At 41.6% G+C, this 21944-nt stretch overlaps 1 protein-coding gene across 15 annotated transcripts in view; it reads left to right on the top strand.

Moving 5' to 3' along the window:
- Window positions 1–21944, top strand: part of LOC108260491 (neurexin-1a) — a 284791-nt gene that overhangs the window by 84239 nt on the left and 178608 nt on the right. For all 15 annotated transcript variants that reach the window (XM_053677458.1, XM_053677457.1, XM_053677447.1 and 12 more), the window contains 3 exons: window positions 326–487; window positions 7215–7656; window positions 17077–17460. In XM_053677458.1, the coding sequence (XP_053533433.1) occupies window positions 326–487; window positions 7215–7656; window positions 17077–17460 (988 nt within the window). The remainder of the gene's footprint in view (window positions 1–325; window positions 488–7214; window positions 7657–17076; window positions 17461–21944) is intronic.

The raw sequence follows: 21944 nt of genomic DNA, 5'->3' as shown, positions 1-21944 counted from the left end.
ACATGTACTAACACCATTTTTGTGTCTGCAAAGTGATTTTTATGTTGCATAAGGGTAGAATACTAACACGAACACTAACGTCACATTGGGCAATCGGTTTGTACGCTTAGCTAGAAACTTTGGCGAACTTTTTCTATAAACTACCAAGCTTTAAATCTTGAAATGCTTCCTTAACGTAAGAAAGACATGAAAATGGGATTGGAAGTCAAAGAAAAACGCAGGAGAAACGTAAACGTACGATATGTAGGTACTGAGCGGTCGAACCAAAGTTCCGCTAAAGCTTACAAGAGTATAGCGTGTCCTTTTCCTGTGCTTTGTTGTCTAGGTTACGATATCCGTGGATGGAATTCTTACCACCACAGGATACACACAGGAGGACTACACCATGCTAGGCTCGGACGACTTTTTCTATGTCGGCGGAAGCCCTAGCACGGCCGATCTGCCCGGATCTCCTGTTAGCAACAACTTCATGGGCTGCTTGAAGGAGGTAAACATTCCAACTTGCTGCCAAAGGATTCTTTACATTTCGAAGGGATTAAAAAAATTAATTAAAAAAAAGGAAACACATACACAGCGTGCATTTCATCTCCGTCTCCTTTGGGGAAGAATTTTTTATTTTTTTTATTTTACAGAAATTATACTTGCAGAACAAACCACTTTGTCAAAGCAACAAGCAGGTTACTTTCCGACCGAGAGCAATGACTCATGACTTCCTGTTTGCATGGAAAGCCAGATTTCCCTCGGTCGAATTTCATTTGTGTGGCGGTCCTGAATTTTTATTTTTCTATGTTTAAAAAATATAATTTACCAAATCAATATGGATTCGAATATGTCTTACTGAGAAGGATCACGTTTACAGTGTTAGCGCGAACATCCAGCGTTCGTGTTCATTCGCCCGTCCTTAGTAACTGCCTTGTCAGGATGGTCGGAGGTTTAAATTAGACTACTAGTTTGTTTATCTTTTGGGAAACCGATTAAATTTGCTAGAAAATATCATGGGCAGGTACGGACAAGAATAAAACGGTGCGAATGGGTTTATATAAACAGTCCCGTGGACATCGCTAGTTGAGTGAACGATTGAGAGATGTAGCTGCTTTTGAGGAACCGTCAGAACTGTCAGATGCACGCACCGTACTTACGTTTCTACATCTGCGATTTTTTTTTCCCCCCATTATAAACCTTTCTAGTTTAGGCCACACCCATTTGGGGTTTAAATCCAAACACAGATCATTTAATTATGCAGTTAGTAATGAGTCAGCGTAACAAATGCAGCGTACAGATGCCCGAACCTCTTCAGCTAGGAAAATTAAATGTCACGATATGAGTTTGTCGGCTAGCTACGTGAGATCGCGCAACGGATACGCTTCTTAATCAAAAGTCCTCCAGCGACATTCCATTCAGCTTCCGTTTGGAGAATCTTTGCCCAAGTTGGTGCTCGGTTTAGATCAATGTATGGCGGAATCATTAAGAACGGATGAAAGAATTCCCCGTTTTATAATATATGGCCCAGCACTTAAAGAAACTCATCTAAATTTGAAACTTCAAGGTCACGTGTAGGTCACTCCGTAAACTGCCCTTAGCCATTCTCAACAGGTTCAATGTTACATATATTTAAAACTTCCATCACCTTTTTAATGGGTATTTCGGACTTCAAAAGCCATTTCGCAGTGTGCTAGCACTTCGGTACTCGTCTCGTCATTTATCTCTTAATTTCAAAAAGTTCAATTTCTGCTCGGCTATTTTTTTTTTACCTCTTTCTTTCTCGCTGCATCTTTACAGCTGTCCTAGATTACAGCCTCCCCTCCCCACCTCCAGCCAACGAATCTGTCCTCACTGAACCTTGAAGAAAGTCCTATGGGGACTTTCCATAACTAGCGCTTGGGTTCTTTAGCACATGGCTGCTCTGCTCTCCTTCTCGAGCTCATTAGAGAACTCAGCTAATTAAAAGCAAAAGAGCCATGGTTTAAACAATGACATTTTCAACACAGAGTGGAAATATTAGTACCTCTATAGAGCAAATATTCTCATACAGTATCGCCGTTCATAGTATCACCGGGCGGTGTCCGGAGTCGCGCCGAGCGATTGCGCGAATTAGCCGCAGCTTGCAGGGATTCGAAAGAGGTCGAGATTCATCTCGAGCCGGATTGCGCCGGTTTTTTCATGCGCTCGCCGTGCATCCTTAACGAGTCGAGAGGATTTCGCAACAGTGTCCACCAATGTTTTAACTTTGCTCCAAATTAACATCATGCCAAATGGGATAATTGAAGATGAAGGAGTGTGTTTATCAACCCGAGTCGTTAGCACAGCAAGCAATTACTCGTGCCTGGTTTACAGAGGCGGCCGCTTTAATCAAATAATGAGCGAGAGCAAAGTGATTGAGAACACCTCATTAACACCTTGGTGTAAACTAATTTCTCATATTATTTTTCTGCTGACGGAAAATACGGAAGACACGTCTCACACGTGATCGTGTTTTTCCACACGTGATTATGTGGGTAATCGTGACGTCTCACGCGTGATCGTGTTTTTTCCACACGTGATTATGTGGGTAATTCTGCCGACTCACGCGTGATCGTGTTTTTCCACACGTGATTATGTGGGTAATTCTGCCGACTCACGCGTGATCGTGTTTTTCCACACGTGATTATGTGGGTAATCGTGACGTCTCAGATGTGATCATGTTCTTCCACACGTGATTATGTGGATAATTGTGACGTCTCACACGTGATCGTGTTTTTCCACACATGATTATGTGGATAATCGTGACGTCTGACACATGATCATGTTCTTCCACACGTGATTATGTGGGTAATCGTGACGTCTCACACGTGATCATGTTTTTCCACACGTGATTATGTGGATAATCGTGCCGTCTCACACGTGATCATGTTTTTCCACACGTAATTATGTGGGTAATTCTTCCGTCTCACACGTGATTACGTGGGTAATTCTGCCGTCTCACACGTGATCGTGTTTCTCCACACGTGATTATGTGGGTAATTCTGCCGTCTCACACGTGATTGCGTTTTTCCACACGTGATTATGTGGGTAATATGTGACCATGTGATCAAAAAAAACAGTTGGAAGTGCATTTCAATCTTATTCCCCACATGTGAACTCAGTTATACACGTGGATGAACCCTGGGTAAAAAAAAATCATATTTTCTTTTATTACATATAATAATAAAATAAATTTCATAATAAAGTAATGGATTGTACAGATAAATCACATGTGAAAATAAACAAATCGTCTAAACAACACGTGAAATTGTATGAATTGTTTAAAAAAAATAAAGTGAAAATAGGCGCATCCTCTGTAAAACTCACGTGAAAATAAATGAATTGTGTAAAAAAAAAAAAAAAAAGTAAACAAAAATAGAAACACGTGCAATACAGGTGAAAAACCTGGGTGAATCACGTGATTATGCGGCATTATTAGTCCCAGACACACCCCTCACGTTCAGAAAACCCCTCAGAAGGCTGTGTGTACAGTAGCTTCCAGGCTGAAATCCGAACCCAATGGTGTGTGAAGCTGCGGCCAGGTTCTTGACACGGTTGGCCTCTGATTGATCACACGGGCTCGTGGTCACGCTCCTGTGTCTTGGCGTTCCCCCGTTCCAACTCCTGGCTCCTCTGTTCTGATGATGAAATGTTGTTGTGGTAATAGCTTCGTTGTCACTTCTCCAAGCCGGTGACAAATGAGCTCGGTGCGACTCTCTCCTGGCCGGTTGGAAAACGGCGGGCTTGGAGCTTCGTCCAATTTCGCTGGGCTCTAAAAGGTGCCCTTTGTCTCCGCTCTCTGTATTGATTGCATTTTATTGGCAGTATCTGCTGTGCACTCGGGTGATGTGACTAAAGAATTGCAGGTGTACTACCTGTTTCTTTTTTTCCCCCCTCTGGATAGGATCCAGTGCCAAGTGGTTCTTTTCGAATCGCTATTTGTTTTCTCCCTGTAGGCTTCTTATGCTTGTCATGCCGAAATGGAAGAGCTGATGGAAAATCGTACCTGGTACTCTCTCTCTCTCTCTCTCTCTCTCTCTCTCTCTCTCTCTCTCTCTCTCTTTCTCTCTCTTAGTCGACTTTGCTTGCACACTCTATTTCACACAATAATCTCAATGTCCCCAATTTGGAGGCAATCGAGAATGAGCCTAGACTGCATTTTTAGCTATGTTTTGTATTTTTATGTCTAGCAGAAAGCCATCAAGTCAGAAAAGCACCAAGGGCCAAGTTTCCAACGCTCTTCCCCTTCCAACACGTCTCCCACCAGGACATGTTCATAAATAACAACCAGGGGCGATATAGATGGGTTTATACACTTCCTGTTTTTTTGTACCCATTCCAGATTAGCTCCAGTGAACACTTCTATATCTCATGCTAATACGGTCCCACTGGACATGTCCCTGTTTTTTTTTTTTTTTTTTTTTTTTTATTTTGTGGAATATCAAGCATGCTAGCAAAAAAAGAGGGAATTTAACCCATTTACTGTAAAAGAAGAAATCGAAATACTTTAAGACGCATCGCGTGTACAGTACAGACGAGAATGCTTCAATGACTCACGAAGTGGTGCAACAGAAAAGCTTTCACCCTGTCATCGAACCCGGATGATACGCTGATGAGACGCTGTCCGTCGCCGAGGGCCAAGGAATGAAAATTGGCCATGCTCACCGGGTAGGACGGATGGTGTACATCGTCTCCTGAGTCAATCCCAGTGACATGAGCCAATCCCATGAGCTCATGTATGTGGAAGAGGGTAGATAGCGCTATTCCTCTGAAAGATGTGGTCGGCTGGCTTCATGTGCATTAGAGGATGCACTCGTTGGCCTTCGCCCTCCTCGGTTAGTGGTTGTTGTATGATGGCGAGCTGGCTGGTGGGTGGGAATTGGCATGAGAAAATTGTGGGGGGAACAAAAGCTTCAGTGATCTCCAACGAGCTCCAGTCATCAGCAGTGACGAATTATCTAATGATCAATAACTGATCATTTGTTAATACAGAATGATGCATCTGGCAAATTTTTTAAAAAGTAGCAGCGTATTGCATGTCTATCTACCGTGAGGAGAAAATATTTATCATAGCACTAGCTTGAATTCTCCTGGAATAATAATAGACTAAGCTGTTTTCTTTCTCCAGATCACGGACGGGTTCCGCAGGGTTCATTTCAGAGACAAGCTCAAACAAGTCAGCTTGTCTCCGCGCTGATGGAATACGCCAGGACAGCATTGACCTTTTGACATTCTGTATAGAGAGATTTATTGTGTCAGGCTACATCATTTCAGATTAAATGCAACTTTGCCTGTGTCTTCACATGATGGTGTTAGAGTACTGTACCTGTAGGGAACTTCTGGGTAGAGAGCTGCTGTGTGCTTGGATTCCTTGTCGAGTGTTTGTCACAAAAACAATCCAATTCGATTTCACGAGCACTTTTAACAATAGATATTGTAAACCTAGACAAAGCAGCTTTACGGGAAAACGGATGTAGGTTTAGCTGAATATTGAGCAAGCCAGAGGAAAGGAAAAGGGTGCAAAGAAATCGTCTTCAAGTCTCAAAGAATCCTAGGTTAGGATGCGTACTAGGCGTATCTCGAGGGCTCAAGCCAGTGAAGAGAATGCAGCAGTGGAGTATCATGGCTGACGAAAGCAGGTCAGATATCTGCATTCTGACTCGGGTACATACAGGAAGACCAACCAGGGGCAACTCCCTGGTGTCAAGTTTCAAGATGACCGGGAACTGAACGAGCACCTCGGTACATGGAAAGGAAAGGTCAGATCCGTCCGATGTTGCTGATGTCTTTCAGAAACCTGCGTTATCAAGGAACCCGGCGTCATATCCCAGTGCAGTTGATTTATCTGTGGTCACGAATGGCATAGATTTGGATCGGAATACAACCTCGTCCCATCTGTGTTGTTCCATCTTTTGGAAGTTTAAACACATTTGTCCTTATTATATTCGGCACATTAAATTTCACTCTGAGAGTTGCGTACAAATCCCCTCGCTGAATAAGCAATGTGCCCGGAGTCCTGTTCGTGCTGAAGCGGTTTTCGTCTTCGGAGATTTCCTGTGCGGTCGTGGGTTCGACACGACCACCCCTCATTCTATCGCCCGTTTGTATTCACCTGCAGAGTTCGGAAAAGCTTGCAGCACTTCTCAAGATCCTATGTTTCTTAGATTGATGAGTCATGTGCAATGGTCCTGCTGGGATTACTGCATCAAACTAGCCAGCCAAAGAAAAGCTTACAAACTGTTTGAGGGACTGACAGAATGGCTCAGTAGGAGATCTGGGATAGCATTGTATCGGTATTGTTCATGTGAAATGACTCATTACCATTTGAACCATGTTTCTGCTGGTCCTACCTCTGGCTTTTCCTCCTATGGTTATACTGTAAGCGTAGCCGATATGGAAAAATGCTTGCACGTTTAGTTTCAAACTTTTCGGAAACATTTAAGAGCCTCTAAGGTTCGGTGTTCTCTGAAGACTGTTCTCTGCGGTTTATTTTTAGATCTCGGGATATTTATTTATTTTCCCCCAGCCGTCTTCTTGCATTTCAGTCCAAACCCACAGGAGAGATCTGGGTCATACTTGGGGTGTGCTCAGCTGTGTGTTCTTATTATATCTTGGCTTGCATCACGCATGTACACATGTTGCACTTGTTAGACTTAACAGTGCCCACCTTACACACCCACAAGTTTTCGTCAAGGTCACACACATGCTGCAAGGTGCCGTTGTTGGATAGTGGTGTTTGGCTCCTGTTCACCCAACTGGCTGGATTGCGGAAGTTTCATGAGCTCGAGAGTAGGTTTAAGAGCGTAAAAGTCACATGCCAGACACTACTTGTGCTACTGGGGAGTGACAGAAGGTCCCTCGTTGGTAGACGTGAGAGGATCCGCTGTAACATTACTGAGATGTTATGACACAGTCAAGGAATGAGAAAAAGACAGGTGCTCTGGAGGTAAAACTGGATAGTATAAAATATAATTGCTCTCGTATCATTTTATGATGACCATACAAGGCCTCCTAAATAAAACATAAATCCACAGTATCAATTCAAGGTGCTCGTATTGTACAGTACTCTAATACATACCAGCGTTCTGAGAGGAGACGGAACTTTCATTATGTTGTCGTTTGACGTAAGCATACATCTTCCGTTACTATACATACTGTTTACTATAAGCGTTGACTTGCCTGTTCCTCATTCCGCCATTTCTTTGGTTTCTAAGGTGGTTTACAAAAACAATGACGTTCGGCTGGAGCTGTCCAAGCTGGCCTTGCAGGGCGACCACAAGATGAAGGTCCATGGCGTGGTGGCCTTCAAATGCGAAAATGTAGCCACTCTAGATCCGATCACTTTTGAAACACCAGAAGCCTTCATCACGTTACATAAGTGGAACGCTAAGAAGACCGGCTCCATATCCTTCGACTTCCGCACTACCGAACCGAACGGACTTCTTCTCTTCAGCCACGGGAGGTCGAAACAGCAGACCAAAGAGGCAAAGAGCCCTGTCACGCTTAAAGTGGACTTCTTCGCCATCGAGATGCTGGACGGTCATCTGTACCTGCTGCTGGACATGGGCTCGGGCACCACCAAAACACGAGCGGTCAACAAAAAAGTGAACGATGGGGAATGGTACCACGTGGACTTCCAGAGGGACGGAAGATCAGGTAGGATGCTCTGCTTTATTCAAGGCTTTTTTTTTTCTTCTTTCTAAATAACCCAATAGCACCATTCGAAACGCGATTGTTAATGTTCACTCAGCTAGTTAGCGTATCTAGCAGATCTAGCAAAAGAAAAGCCGTGTGAACTACCGGAATGAATTACCTTCTGGCTCGTCACTCGCATTACTCGTTCATGAGAGCATAGTTACAAATGGATAAAAAGTGACATGTAGTTTAATGAATAAAAACAAGTAATTATTGGAGGATTGCTGCGGTGTACGTGGAATAAAACACCGTTACATGGAAATAATTCAACTTCAGGGTTGGTTAGAGTAACTCTGCTTCATCACACCATCACATTGTTGACTATTGTCCAATAACAGAATGACATGGAGGTTTTTTTTTTTTATTCTTTTCTTCCCCTTTCCTGAACATTGCACGCACAAAAAAGTACCTTCTTTCATAAAAAAAAAAAAAAAAAAAAATTCTCTTTTCTTATTTTCCCTGTCTAAGATGTTTGTTTTTTTTTTTGTTTTTTTTTTTTTGAGACAGGATGAAACATACACAGCTAGTCGCCTTTATTTTCTTGTTATTCTTCCTTTTCTTTTCTTTTTTTTTTTCTTTTTTGAAGCGATTATCCTTTTATCATTGAAGATGACAAAGTGCCACGGAGATTTAAGTAAACTGTTGATAATCCGAGATGATTCGAGTCATTTTCGTGTTATCTTTTCATGCTCCTGGGGAAAATACGTAGCATCTGTATAATGCGAAGCACAAGAGCACTGCTGCTGCGTTCAGCCATCAGCCTAACCATCCGAATCTCGGGCAGGTTTTTGTGAAACTCATTTCAGACTCAGGGGTTTTAAGTTCATTTGTCCCTCGGCACCTTCTCGTCTTTAATGACCCTAAGCAGCTCCGTCGCATCTGGCTTTATCTCCGCGGTTGTAAAGACCTCTACGTTTTCCAGTTTCCCGATGGCCAGGTTAGGGATCGTCAGTCTGAAAGCGTGTCTAGAGCTCCGGTGGATTGACTCGTCTGTCCTACCGCGCGTCCTCCGTGCCCCGGTTCTCTGGCACCGAGCTCCGTGTTGATGTGCTTATCTAAGCAACAATTTGTTAGCATGTGCTTGTGGCCAAGGCCTCGCAATGTCACACCGCAAATTAGATTCACGATCACCAACCGGTTTCTGTTTTCCACTCCATCTCAAGAGCGGGAAATCACATTAGTCGTTTCATTACCTCTATAGCCACATGGAGAGTGAGGACGTGAGTGTCGACAAAACTGCTGCTATGCTTGTCGAAACGTTCTCCCTTCTACTTCTGTTCTGGTGTCGAACGTTTTTAAGGCTAATGAGTCCGAGATCTGGGCTTGTGAGAGGTGAAGGAGGACAATTTTAATGACAAGCTTAATGGCTACTTTTGCTCAGATAAGCTTGAAATCTTTCATAAATGGAGCAGAAAGAGGAGACGAACAATGTGGCTGAATTTTGTGGCTCATTTCCTGCCTATTATTTGCATTTTTAGATATATATATTTTTAACCAGGGATCATTTTCATTAGGATCGGATTCTTTAAACCCACTCGGAATTGAGCCGCATTAGGCTATGTGTATTTTTTTACCAGATACGTTATGAGTTTATTTTCACCTAACTCACATTTTCTATCATCTTCAACCTTGACTTCTTTAACCCCAGAGTTAAACGAGACAAAGTAACACTTTTCTCTTTCCCTTTTCATATAGTGCATTGATGTATATGGAATAATTTATGCGTGTCATTTACCGAGTTGGACACAAACAAACGTATGCATTCAAGCAATCATTCGCATGAGTTAGCGGGGGGAAAAAAACGTTCAAATCCTACACCTCACTCGTGAGTCTGTTTAAAATTTACATATGAGAAGACTCACTAATGTGAACCTCAGTTTATTAGCATTCAAGCCATATATTTGGCGATGAGTTTACTGCGATTTATTTATTTATTTATTTTCCCGAATCTCGTTTACATCCCTTATTTGTTTCAATTCTCCACCAACTTCATGACCGTTTTGTGAATCCGACGCAAATACATAAATCAAGACGAACCTTTCGTTCAGAAAAAAGTAATGGCACCCAATCGAAGGTGGAAGATTTAGAGCACGTCACACGTTCACCGTTAAGTTCTGTGAGCTTTGCCTTATGTGGAGTTTTATGGGTGTGGCTAAATGATCTGTTCTGAATGTGTGTTAGAGCTGATTGGTGTTTATCGACATGTACACATGAGTACGAAGAAAACCGGCGAGTGGAAAAATTTTACACGTCGCCGTACTAAATGTTTGACGAAGGACGGCCGTTATTTCCATAATACGATACGTTTATGCACAATATTGACAGAACTTTGGGACTCGAGTTGCCCACACTGAATCCGGCCTTTTATGAATATGCAGCACTGATAATGCCTGATAATGACTACGTAGCTCTTCAGCTGTATATTAATATAACCTGCTTTGCTGGGCGTCTTAATCTGAGTGTTGGTTTTTGTTACACGGAGCCCGTGAGCATCGTCCTCGAAACACAGTACAGTTAAAGACTCTCACTGAAACATAATCCTTTTCCCAAACACTCAGAAGAAGAGAATCGCAGTTGTCACGCTCTCTCTAGTATAATACCACCTCTGACATTCTCTAAACCCGAATCTCGGAGTAATCCGAATCCAAACCCTGAGAGCTAACAATTCCAGCCCAAACACATGCTGAAGCATGAGCGTGTCCTCCAGTACCTAACCCTGTATCCCCCCTAAAGCTTGGCCAAGCCTTATTAAAGATTAATAGATTCTATTGCGCATTAAGCTTTAATAAATTCTATTTCAGTGGTGCGAGTATCACACGATTAAAGGCGAGTGCTGTGCATTCTGATCGACATCGCTGATCCCCTCGCACTCCAAATCTATTTTTTCCCCACCTCCTCGTCCTCCCAATCCCCCTATCTCGTTCCACATCTCGTCCATTTTGTTCGGCTTCTTTCCCTCCACCCTTTCTCTTTCCTCTCTCTCTCTCTCTCTCTCTTTCTGCCTTGCGTTGCTATGGAAACGAGAGCCGATTTCCTCTGAGGACCGAGCCTGTTACCGTGCCGACTGAGATGCAGGATAATGCAATCGGCTGTTTTTTTCTTTCCTCTTCTTCTTCTTCTTCTTCTTTTCTTTCCCCTCTCGCCTCAAATCCGTGACCCGGGTGTGCGCTTCGCCCACGCAGGAACTCGCCGGCTCAGTTGTCGCCCGATGGGATACGGCCGGCGGGTGGATCACGGAACGCTCGACAAACACTCCGAGTAATCAGCGCCAATAACGAAAAACAATTCAATAAGCGGCCCAGACGTCGGAGGCGCACCCAGTTTTATAGCTTCCACCCTTTATAACGCAGTAAAGCTCCTGACAGCATGGACTCACACGCAACACGGGCGATTTATCATGTTCATCCCTCGTCGTCCCTCTGAACGTTATGAATAGTTCCATTTATCATGCTTTATCAAATCCGAGACGTCGAGAGTGGTTGGGAAGAATGCCACCTGCATAATTTGCTCATTTTTGTCCCAAAGGAAAGAAAACATAGAGAACGCATAGTATTAAAGTGAGAGTGTCAGGTCCAAGAGTGTGTAGGCAGTGCATATAAAATCAGAGGGGAATTTTTTTTAAATGGCTTTCTTCTTTAAGACAGTTTCATATAACTACAGTATGTAACAAACTATGGGATGCCATTTGAAGCCAATCTTAAATACCTAAATAGGACACTATTAATACATTAGTAGCATCATCCCTCGTATCTTCTCGTTCGTACTGTGTATCGTCAAATTTTTTTTTATTTTAAAATTGTTTCTTGTTTTTGTGGTACATCGTATTTCATTCGTCAGTACAAAAACAAACAAAAAAAAACTTAATTTTTTTTCTTCTCCAGTCTGGATTTTCTGCCCCCCCCCCAAAAAAAAATGTACGCGAAGCAGCCAATATGTTTTGTGTCTATTTCAATCCAAAGACTGCACAATATTTACACAACTTTTGTCAGATTGTAACAAATCCGTGTTTGAAAGCGTTTCTGGTCAATCGTTTTCTCCCCATTCAAGTAGATGGACATCTCGTGTTGTAGGCCTGCCTGGGAGGGTCTCCAAGATGGCCGCCGAGTGGACCGCCTTTACCAGAAAGACTTTGGCTTAGCTCTACTTCTGCGTGTGTTGATATTATGCAGGTCTTGGTTTGTTATGTGTGAACCTTGTGCTGTTCGTTCTGGGACCTTTCTCTTTTGATTAATAATGCATCAGATGAAAGTAACATTTTAGACAGACGTCCCCGGAGTGTGTGCTGTGTTGGGTTTTTTCATCTCCATGTCACATGCTTTACGAATCCCCTCGGTAGCTGCTCTGGAGTAAAGGCTCGTGAGAGATTGACCTAAAGGGCGGTGTGGAAATAATTTACCAAACTGCTTCTACTACTACCACCAACATTACTACTACTATTACTACTACTACTACTACTACTATTACTACTACTACTACTACTACTACTATTACTACTACTACTACTACTACTACTACTATTTCTACTACTACTACTACTATTACTACTACTACTACTACTATAACTATTACTACTACTACTGTAACTATTACTACTTCTACTACTACTACTACTACTATAACTATTACTACTACTATAACTATTACTACTACCACTACTACTACTACTGCTACTACTACTATAACTATGACTACTACTACTATAACTATTACTATAACTACTACTACTACTGCCACTACTACTAATACTACTACTATAATTATTACTACTACTATTACTACTACCACTACTACTATTACTACTACTACTATAATTATTACTACTACTATTACTATTACTACTACTACTACTGCTACTACTACTACTACTACTACTACTACTACTACTATAACTATTACTACTACTACTACTACTACTACTATAACTATTACTACTACTATTACTACTACTACTACTATTACTACTGCGATTACTACTACTACTACTACAACTACTACTATAACTATTACTACTACTAATACTACTACTACTATAACTATTACTACTTCTACTACTATAACTACTACTACTACTGCTACTACTACTATTACTACTACTACTACTATTACTACTACTATTACTACTACGATTACTACTACTACTACCACTACTACTATAACTATTACTACTACTACTACTACTACTATAACTATTACTACTACTATTACTACTACTACTACTACTACTACTACTACTACTACGATTACTACTACTACTACTACTACCACTACTACTATAACTATTACTACTACTATAACTACTACTACTACTGCTACTACTACTACTACTATTACTACTACTACTATAACTATTACTACTACTGCTGCTGCTACTACTACTATTACTACAACTGCTACTACTACTACTACCACCATTACTACTACTACTACTGTAACTACTACTACTACCACCACCACTACTACTAATACAAATACTACTACTTCTACTATTATTACTACTACTACCTATTAGTCCTAACGATATTACAGATACTACTAATACTACTGTTACTACATCTACTTTACTAATACTTCTATCGCTACTACTCTTCTTCTGTTGCTGCCATATTTGTGAAATGTAATGCTACAGCTGTGTTCAGTCCCTGAAGAACAGCTTTTTACTTAAACTGCCCTACACGTGTTTGTGAAACCATAACGTCTTCTCCGTGACGTTTCCTCCCGGTTCTCCTGCTTCTTTACTAGAGTGAAATGTGCAGAGTTGACTAATGTTTCATTTTAGGCCATAACGCCTCACGCCCTTGAGAGTTGAGCGATGTGCGTTTGGAGGTGATGTGAAGATCTGAGCGATCGACTCACCCACGGCTACGGGGGAACTGCTTATGTGTAGCAGGAGATTTTAATCAATATCTGTACAAGACACAAAAAAAAATCCGTCGGAAAGAGAAGAGTGATGTTGAAACAGACAGAGGTGGGAAAGGTGTAAAAAAGAGAGAGAGAGAGAGAGAGAGAGAGAGAGTGAGAGAGAGTGAGAGAGTGGTGACACAAATGGAAGAAGGAAGAAACAAACACCCTGACAAAGCTGATAAAAAACAACATGGATTCTGGAGATAAAACCACTGCTACAGGCGTTAGCTTCACTTCTCGCCTATAAACCATCCACTTTCATCTCTTTCTACTTAGCATCTAGGCTAGCCGAGTCCAGCGTTTCCACTCCGAGAGTATTACTGAAATCCAGTTACGTCAAGCCTGGCATGAGTGTGTGATTTGGTTACAGGCGAGGAGCACACTCGGCGCGCGGGCACTGGCGGTTCGCCACGCTCTCTCACTTAGCAAGAGACTGCAGGATGGCCTCCGAGTCGCACGTCTAATCGAGCATGGCTGATATGTAACATATGACAGTACTAACCCCATTTATCACACATACACATGTTGAATTTCAATCGTAGCGCAAGAAGAAAAGAAAGAATACTGGAATTTATTTCTCATCACTGCTCATTATATTATCACAATCATTTCTTTTCCCTATCAGCACATGCTTAAAGTGTTTTATTCCTCTTATACCACAGCAGTGTGTCAAGGATTCTGATTCGTTTTAAAATGATTATTTAAAAATGACACGTCATCCTTTTTATCCATTTATCAATTTGTTTGCTTGTTACTTTCTTTCTTTATTCTTTTTTTTTTTTATTATTATTATTTCTAACTTTAATGTTCATAATGCTTGGCATGACTACATATATACATACATATATCCAACATTAGCAGGTGATGTAGAGATATAAATCGTCACGGAAACTACGACATCACGTGTTTATAATACAAGGGTTGGGGTTTACGTGACGGTTTTATGCTGCAGGAAGCAAGTCGTGATGGAAATATGACTTCTTTTTACAGCAAGTGTGGAGAAATGATTCAAATGTGGGGTTTTATTTTCGCCAAATCAAACGATATTTGGTGTTTGTGATATTTAATATTAAAACTTCTTCATTTATTATTACACTTTCTCTTCTTGCAGTAAAGCTCATTTGGAAGAGTCATTTTTTTTTTTCTCCTCAAACAATTGAGGGAACTCCTAGAAGTAAATCATCGTGTATCAGTATTCTGTATACACTCATCTGATTCCTGCTTCTTTTTTTTTTTTTTTGGCCTTTATACTAAAATAAACGTCAGCCTCCATTATTTCTCCTGTTTCGCTATCTATTCGTTTTCAGAAACTAGCTGGAACTGCAGATGAATAGTTGCTCCTCGTGAGCGTGTTTGAGAAATAGAGAACTTAAATGTGCACCCTCTGCATGGTGAGGGTCCGTAGAGCCCGAGCCAAAGTGTGAGAACGTTCCTCAGTAATGAGCTTGATGGAGTGAGCTCGTTAGCTGCTGCCTGGGGAGGACGTGACTACTTACGGACAACAAAGCCCCTGCCAAGAGCTGGACACTGTCACGTCCGTCCAGCTGTGCGCACTCTGGCCGGGTTCAACGGCAGACTAAGCAGGGGGTTGACCTCCCGATTTTAACATATGGTCAATGTTTTTGTGATTTTTGTCTTTACTTTTCCTTACTGCACTCTGGAGTTTTAAACAGTAGCTTAACTTTAACAAGTCCGTCACCATACTTCGCCTAACCCTACCCTCTATACCACACTACTACTCCACGCCTATTGCTACTGTTTTAACATTTATTTAATTTTGCTATTTTATCTTTATTTTTTCTCTTTTATCATTCATAAATCAATATTAATACGTAACGTATAAATACTTATGTAATTACATTTACATAAGTAAAACCTGGCTAGCAAATAATGTGAAGTAGTGTGTGTGTGTGTGTGTGTGTGTGTGTGTGTGTGTGTCTGTAACCATTGGTCCTTATAGACGAGCTATTCTACTTCAAAGCCACTTGAAAATAAATGCACCTCGACACATCGCTATGACAATAGCATTACATACAGCCCACATGGAAGTGCCTCTGATTTTTCCTTTTTCATTCGTTCTCTCTCTGATGGACCCTGTGAAGACAGTCCAGCTGCTCTGTGTATCTGCCTTATAGATCACCGGCTGCATTTGCAGCATCGCTGCAGACTATTAACTAAACATCCACAACAGCCAGAGAGTTGAGCTAAACGATCCGTCATACCCGAACGAACCTCGAGGCGAGATCCTGATCCTGAGCTCCCACTCTGCTTCGCTTTACAGTCCGGTCATGTCCATGAGTGTTTACTGCGACCGGGAATTTGTGAAAGATCATGTGTACAAATATATACGGCTGAAATACCGGATATAAGCATCAGGGAGTGACTTTTAGGCTGAAATATACCTAATGGAAAGTTACCGAATCATATGAATGAATATAAATGAATCATATAAGTAAATGACATCTGATTCAGACATTCAAATTACCGAATCATCTGAATGAATATAAATGAATCGTATGAGTAAATGACATCTGATTCAGACATTCGAGTTACCGAATCATATGAATGAATACAAATGAGTCATATGAGTAAATGACATCTGATTCAGACATTCCCGAATCATATGAATGAATACAAATGAGTCATATGAGTAAATGACATCTGATTCAGACATTCCCGAATCATATGAATGAATACAAATGAATCATATGAGTAAATGACATCTGATTCAGACATTCCCGAATCATATGAATGAATACATATGAATCATATGAGTAAATGACATCTGATTCAGACATTCGAGTTACCGAATCATATGAATGAATACAAATGAATCATATGAGTAAATGACATCTGATTCAGACATTCGAGTTACCGAATCATATGAATGAATAAATATAAATGAATCATATGTAACAAAATCACGTGAAGACGATCATGAATGAATGAATCGTGAAGATTTATGTAACAAATGTATGATGTAAAAATTGACATTACTTGAAAAGGATTGAAAAATAACATGAAATATGTGTAAAATGTGCTAATTCCACGTGTGAAGTTCAGGCTTTCTGTGCGAGTTTTCAGTAAGGAATGCTGCTAAAAGGACAACGAGTCAAGTTCTGCTGAAAGAATTGATTCTCGTCACCGTTCTGGGCTTTTTAATGCACTGTCCATGGAAATAAAGGAAGAATCAGAGCATGTCGGTGGAAGACAGCAAATTACTCCCACTTCACGCAACTGCGGTTCAATACAAAATGCTCGTTTATAATTAAGAAAAACATGCCACAGTGTTTAGTCAATACACCGAGTGACTCTCCATCGACTCAAAACACTAATTAAACATATTTTTGTCTGGATCGACTTCCCTTTTAACTTCACAGATATTTTCAGACCGGCTTCTGCCTCTGCTTTCACTAAAATGTTCTTTGCCCCCTCTGTTTCTCTCGATTGACGTTGACATCCAGTCGTCTGCTTCCTCAGGTACGATATCGGTGAACACGGTCCGCACGCCCTACCAGGCCCCGGGTGAGAGCGAGATCCTCGACCTGGACGATCACCTGTACCTCGGTGGTCTTCCTGAGAACCGAGCAGGTTTGGTGTTTCCCACCGAGGTATGGACGGCGCTGCTGAATTATGGCTTCGTGGGCTGCGTACGCGACCTCTTCGTCGACGGCCAGAGCAAAGATGTTCGGCGCATGGCCGAGATCCAGAAGGCAGTGGGGGTGAAGCCGTCCTGCTCCAAGGAAGCACCCAAGCAGTGCCTGAGCAACCCGTGTCAGAACAACGGCATCTGCAGAGAGGGATGGAATCGATATGTATGCGACTGCGCCGCTACGGGGTTTCTGGGACGTTCTTGCGAGAGAGGTGGGTGCTTCATACTCTTTATTCAGCACTTGTAGCCTGCTTTAAGTTGTTCAAGCTTGAGTTTAGTCTCTACTAGTAAGGTACTGTAGGATTCTGACTTGTGTGTACAAGCTACTTGATTCAGAAATAAGGAAATGTCCTTATATCGATGAATCTCAGCGAATAACAAACAGTTTAACGAAGGACGTACTGTACATTTTTCCAACGCTTGTAAGATCAGTGAGGATTTTTCTTGTATTGCAATTAGTGCCCTCTGTCTTTCTGAGGTAGAACTGCACGCAAGCTTCGAATAAAGACGTACTAAATAACCGGCGGGTCAGGTTAAATGTTCATTTACGAACGAGTCGACGTACTATAGTCGTTACGTAGGGTTTCGGGAAACATCCGTTAATTAAGAGCGAGGTAACGGAGTATTTCGCGTTACAAACGTTTTGGGTAAATGCACCCCAGAGGTCTAGCTATGGATATGAAATGTTTTAGTTCTAATGCTGATTCGTCACGGTTGACGTGTTTCAAAAGATTTTTTCCTCCCCACACAATGTTATCCAGACTAAAATAGATGGAACGCAAGTGCAAAAATTGGCGTAGAAACGAATTGCGTCATTTGGAGGAAGTAAAAAAGGGAGGGGCATTCGATTCTTTATCTCTGTAATGGGAAATAAAAGTAGCAGGCCCTGTTATTTAATTAGTTTTAATAGGTATTCGGTAGACCTTTAGCCAATACGTTAATTATGTCATTTGATGCACATTTGTCCCGTTTACATTCTGCGTCAACGGTCTGTTAATGATCTGAAAATAGATCCCAGGAGCTTAAAACATATTGGCGACGGAAAGCGCGTCGTCATGAGAGACAAGGCTTTCGGGGAAAAGACACGAGCACGCGTATGGCTTTCTGACAGGAGCCTTCTGTTCTCAGTGCGGAGTTGTGACGCGCCGTTTTCCTGTGACGGGAATCTATTCACTCACCACGCTGAGATCTACACGAAGCGACATATAAAGCCTGCCTCACCTGGAAAATTACAATAGGGAACAATCGTTAAGGCTGGAGCGCACGGAAACGCTCCGCACTCCACACGGACGGAAAACGTCGGTCGGCAAACGTCGAAAGAACGTTGCGACAACATGCTCGATTGACAGATTAGTACCTCACTGAAAAGTACACGTGTCCACACGGTGTATAGAGGAATACAGAAGACAGGTTGAGGACACTATATCTGTAGGTCACGTATGGTTTGAGTGCCTGATCTGAAGTGCTTACAGCGTTGCGTTAAGCTTTTTAGCAGCCGGTTTCGAAATGTGAAGAAAAGAAAGAAAGAGGGGGGAAAAAAAGACAATTCTGACCTGCTAACCCTGCTGTCATGATGCTGCTCACGTGTGTGGAGAAATGTGGACCTAATTGGGAGGTTCTTCAAGTGAGTTCTGTGTGTGTGTGTCGTCCCTGGGAGTGTAATTAGACGGAGCTCTTCTTTCCCGCGTGGCTGATGTGTGCCTGAGAGGCGATATCTTTCCAACCTGGCCTGTGTGCACGGCGCCAGATGTTGCTGTTTATTGTAATGGCGTCTCCGTGCAGGCGTAGCTCGACTCGGAGAGAAACAGCAGGCTCACGCTGCTGCTGTTGTTTCGTTTGCATTTGTGTTCGGCTTCATCTCCACTGATTTGTTTGTACCGGAGGAGAGAGAGTTTAAATTGCCAAGCCGTTTTGCTTGAGCTCCGGTGCAGATCTCAGCGACGTGATTGATGTTTGTGGGTTTTCTTTTTTTTTTTTTTTTTTTAATGTCACGCTTGAGTGTCGAACATCTGAACTATCAGATTGAGACTCTGTCATTTAGCATGATGGGCTACGAAGGTTGCTAATATGTGAAAGGTTTTTGACCACGTTTATTGAATTTTTTTTTAAATATACATTTATATATATATTTTAAATCATTTAGATTATCAGCGACTTTAATCCAAAAGTTAGGTCAGCACTTCTGCAGGGAAAGTTATGCGTATTCAGAGTCGGGTTACGCACCTGCTTAGGTCAGTTTTCTGGGCTCTTTATTCAGATTATTTAAATCACCTGTGTGTAAATTCATGCCTACATGGTTGATGGATTTTTCTTAAGTAGAAGCAGTAGAGAAGTTTTTTTTTTTTTTTTTTTTTTTTTTTTTTTTTTTTTTTAAACTAACATCTAAAGCGACTCTTTTAAACAGGAGTTCATGTGGATGGAAGAAGGAGGTCATGTTTTTCCGTACTTTTGTTTACTCCAGAATTCAGCAATAAACAGTAGTGCTGATGTAATCAGATCAGATGTATCAGATTAATCTCTGCATGTTTGGTTTAATTTAATAATATGGATTTCAAACTCATTCTTCCAAATAGCACTTGATAAGGCACATTGTCATGATAAGAATATACGATATATACGCATATACGATCAATAAAGCGGTGGGGGGGGGGCTGTGGATCGGGTGGTAGAGCGGGTTGGTCCGCTAATCGTAGGGTTGGCGGTTCGATTCCCGGCCCACGTGACTCCACATGCCGAAGTGTCCTTGGGGAAGGCACTGAACCCCAAGATGGCAAGTTAGCGCCTTGCATGGCAGCCCTGCTACCATTGGTGTGTGTGTGTGTGTGTGAATGGGTGAATGAGACAAAGCGCTTTGGATAAAAGCGCTATATAAGTGAAGACCTAGACCATATACAGTACAAGTACATTACAGCACAGTAAAATTACTTTATTCACATATCCCAGATTGTTAGGGTCAGAGTGCAGGGTCAGCCATGATACAGCGCCCCCTGGAGTAGAGAGGGTTAAGGGCCTTGCTCATGGGCCGATGGCAGTGCTGGTGCTTGAACCCCAGACCTTCCGATCAGTAACCTAGAGCCTTTAACCGTTGAGCCACCACTACCCTAATGATCATACCAACGAGGCACAGAACTACATTACCCATCAACCCCAGCAGGTCACATGTCTCAAGCACGCTCACCTGTGTCTTATTGCACCTTGATTAGCACCACTATATATAGTTCATCCAGTTTTTCAGTGTGTAGTTGTCAAGCTTTTGTCGTAATGGTCTTGCGTCCTCACGTGCACCGCAGTATCGCCCGTAGTCTTTGTGCCGTAACCGTAAGTCATGTTTATGTCATTGTTCGCATGTGTTTTTCTGTTTTGTTAGCACTTTACCTAATAAAATAATCTGCGCTTGGATTCGCCTTCGCCTCCCAGACGTGACGCACATATAATAACTGTGTACACTACGTAATGTATGTAAGACACTAAATCTTCTTTAAAAAAAAAACAAAACTCCTTAATTAATTAAATAATAGTCTTATTTATGCGTTTAATATTGGCCTCAAGTGTCATTCCATATTTTCTTGGAAAACATACATTTCAGCTTGGGACATCAAACTGTCAGTGGATCTGGATCTCACTCAAAGGTTTTCTTATTGGTATTATTATTATTATTATTATTATTATTATTATTATTATTATTATTAAATATTCCCTCCATGCACTCAATTCAGATCTGAATGAGGCCCTAAAATCCCTTGCTAATGAATTATGTACCCTGTTTTTAAACAAACTTTTGCGTACTACATATAAATTGAGACCTATTTCTACAATTTTAATAATTCATCTACTGGATATGATACAAACATTCACACACATACACACGTGTGCATGGACTCCCTCAAAAATTAAGAACCCTCCCATTTTCTAATTTTTCCTGCTCTGTCAGTTGTGCCACGTGATTCACAGAAGAGATTTTACGGGCACAGGAGTCTACTGGCACGGTCCAACCTTGAAATATGCTCGAAGATACTTTTTTTTTTTTTTTTTTTTTTTCTTTTTGATGTAAGCTATGCACGCAAGCATGAAAAATTCATTTCAGGGCCCCTGGAGGAAGATTCGAACAGCAGTGGACCACTACAGGAGCACGATATCCCTTGTATATAATAAATCTGACCCTCTTCCATTAAATCTGAAACTGTTGTGGACCATTTTATTTTTTTGCAGCGCTTTGCAAGATTTTCCCTCCAAAAAAAAAAAAAAAAAAAAAAAAAAAAAAAGGTACTATCCTTTCTCAGTACGGTTAGTCAGCTCCCGTATGGCACGGTCCTGACAGGCCAGGCGTTGTGGAATCCCGATCGGTCTGAGAGACGGATACAAACACGGCGCCGGCGACATTTATAATGTAAATAGCCTCGCCTTATTCCAGGAGTCAGCTCTCCGTCTGCTCGCTTTATCACATCGGGTTTGGTTGCTCCTCTGTAATGTAATACATGTCTGTAAGATTCCTCCAGATGCTCGGTGTGAAAAATGACTGTTGAGGTATCCAGGTTTGAGTGCCGGGCCTTTTATAATGGATTTGTCCTGCAGATGTCTGATAAACCTGCCGCTTCTGTAATGAAGGAGCTGGGGGAAAAAAAAAGAATGGATGATATTTTGCTCGGGGATGTGAGGTCACCAAACCTAGACGTTGTTTTTTTTTTCCCTTTGGAAT

Source organism: Ictalurus punctatus, chromosome 29 (assembly GCF_001660625.3).
Source record: "Ictalurus punctatus breed USDA103 chromosome 29, Coco_2.0, whole genome shotgun sequence".
In the NCBI taxonomy this organism is placed as follows: domain Eukaryota; kingdom Metazoa; phylum Chordata; class Actinopteri; order Siluriformes; family Ictaluridae; genus Ictalurus; species Ictalurus punctatus.
The sequence above is the reverse complement of the archived record's forward strand: the minus strand, read 5'-3'. Positions and strand labels throughout refer to the sequence as shown.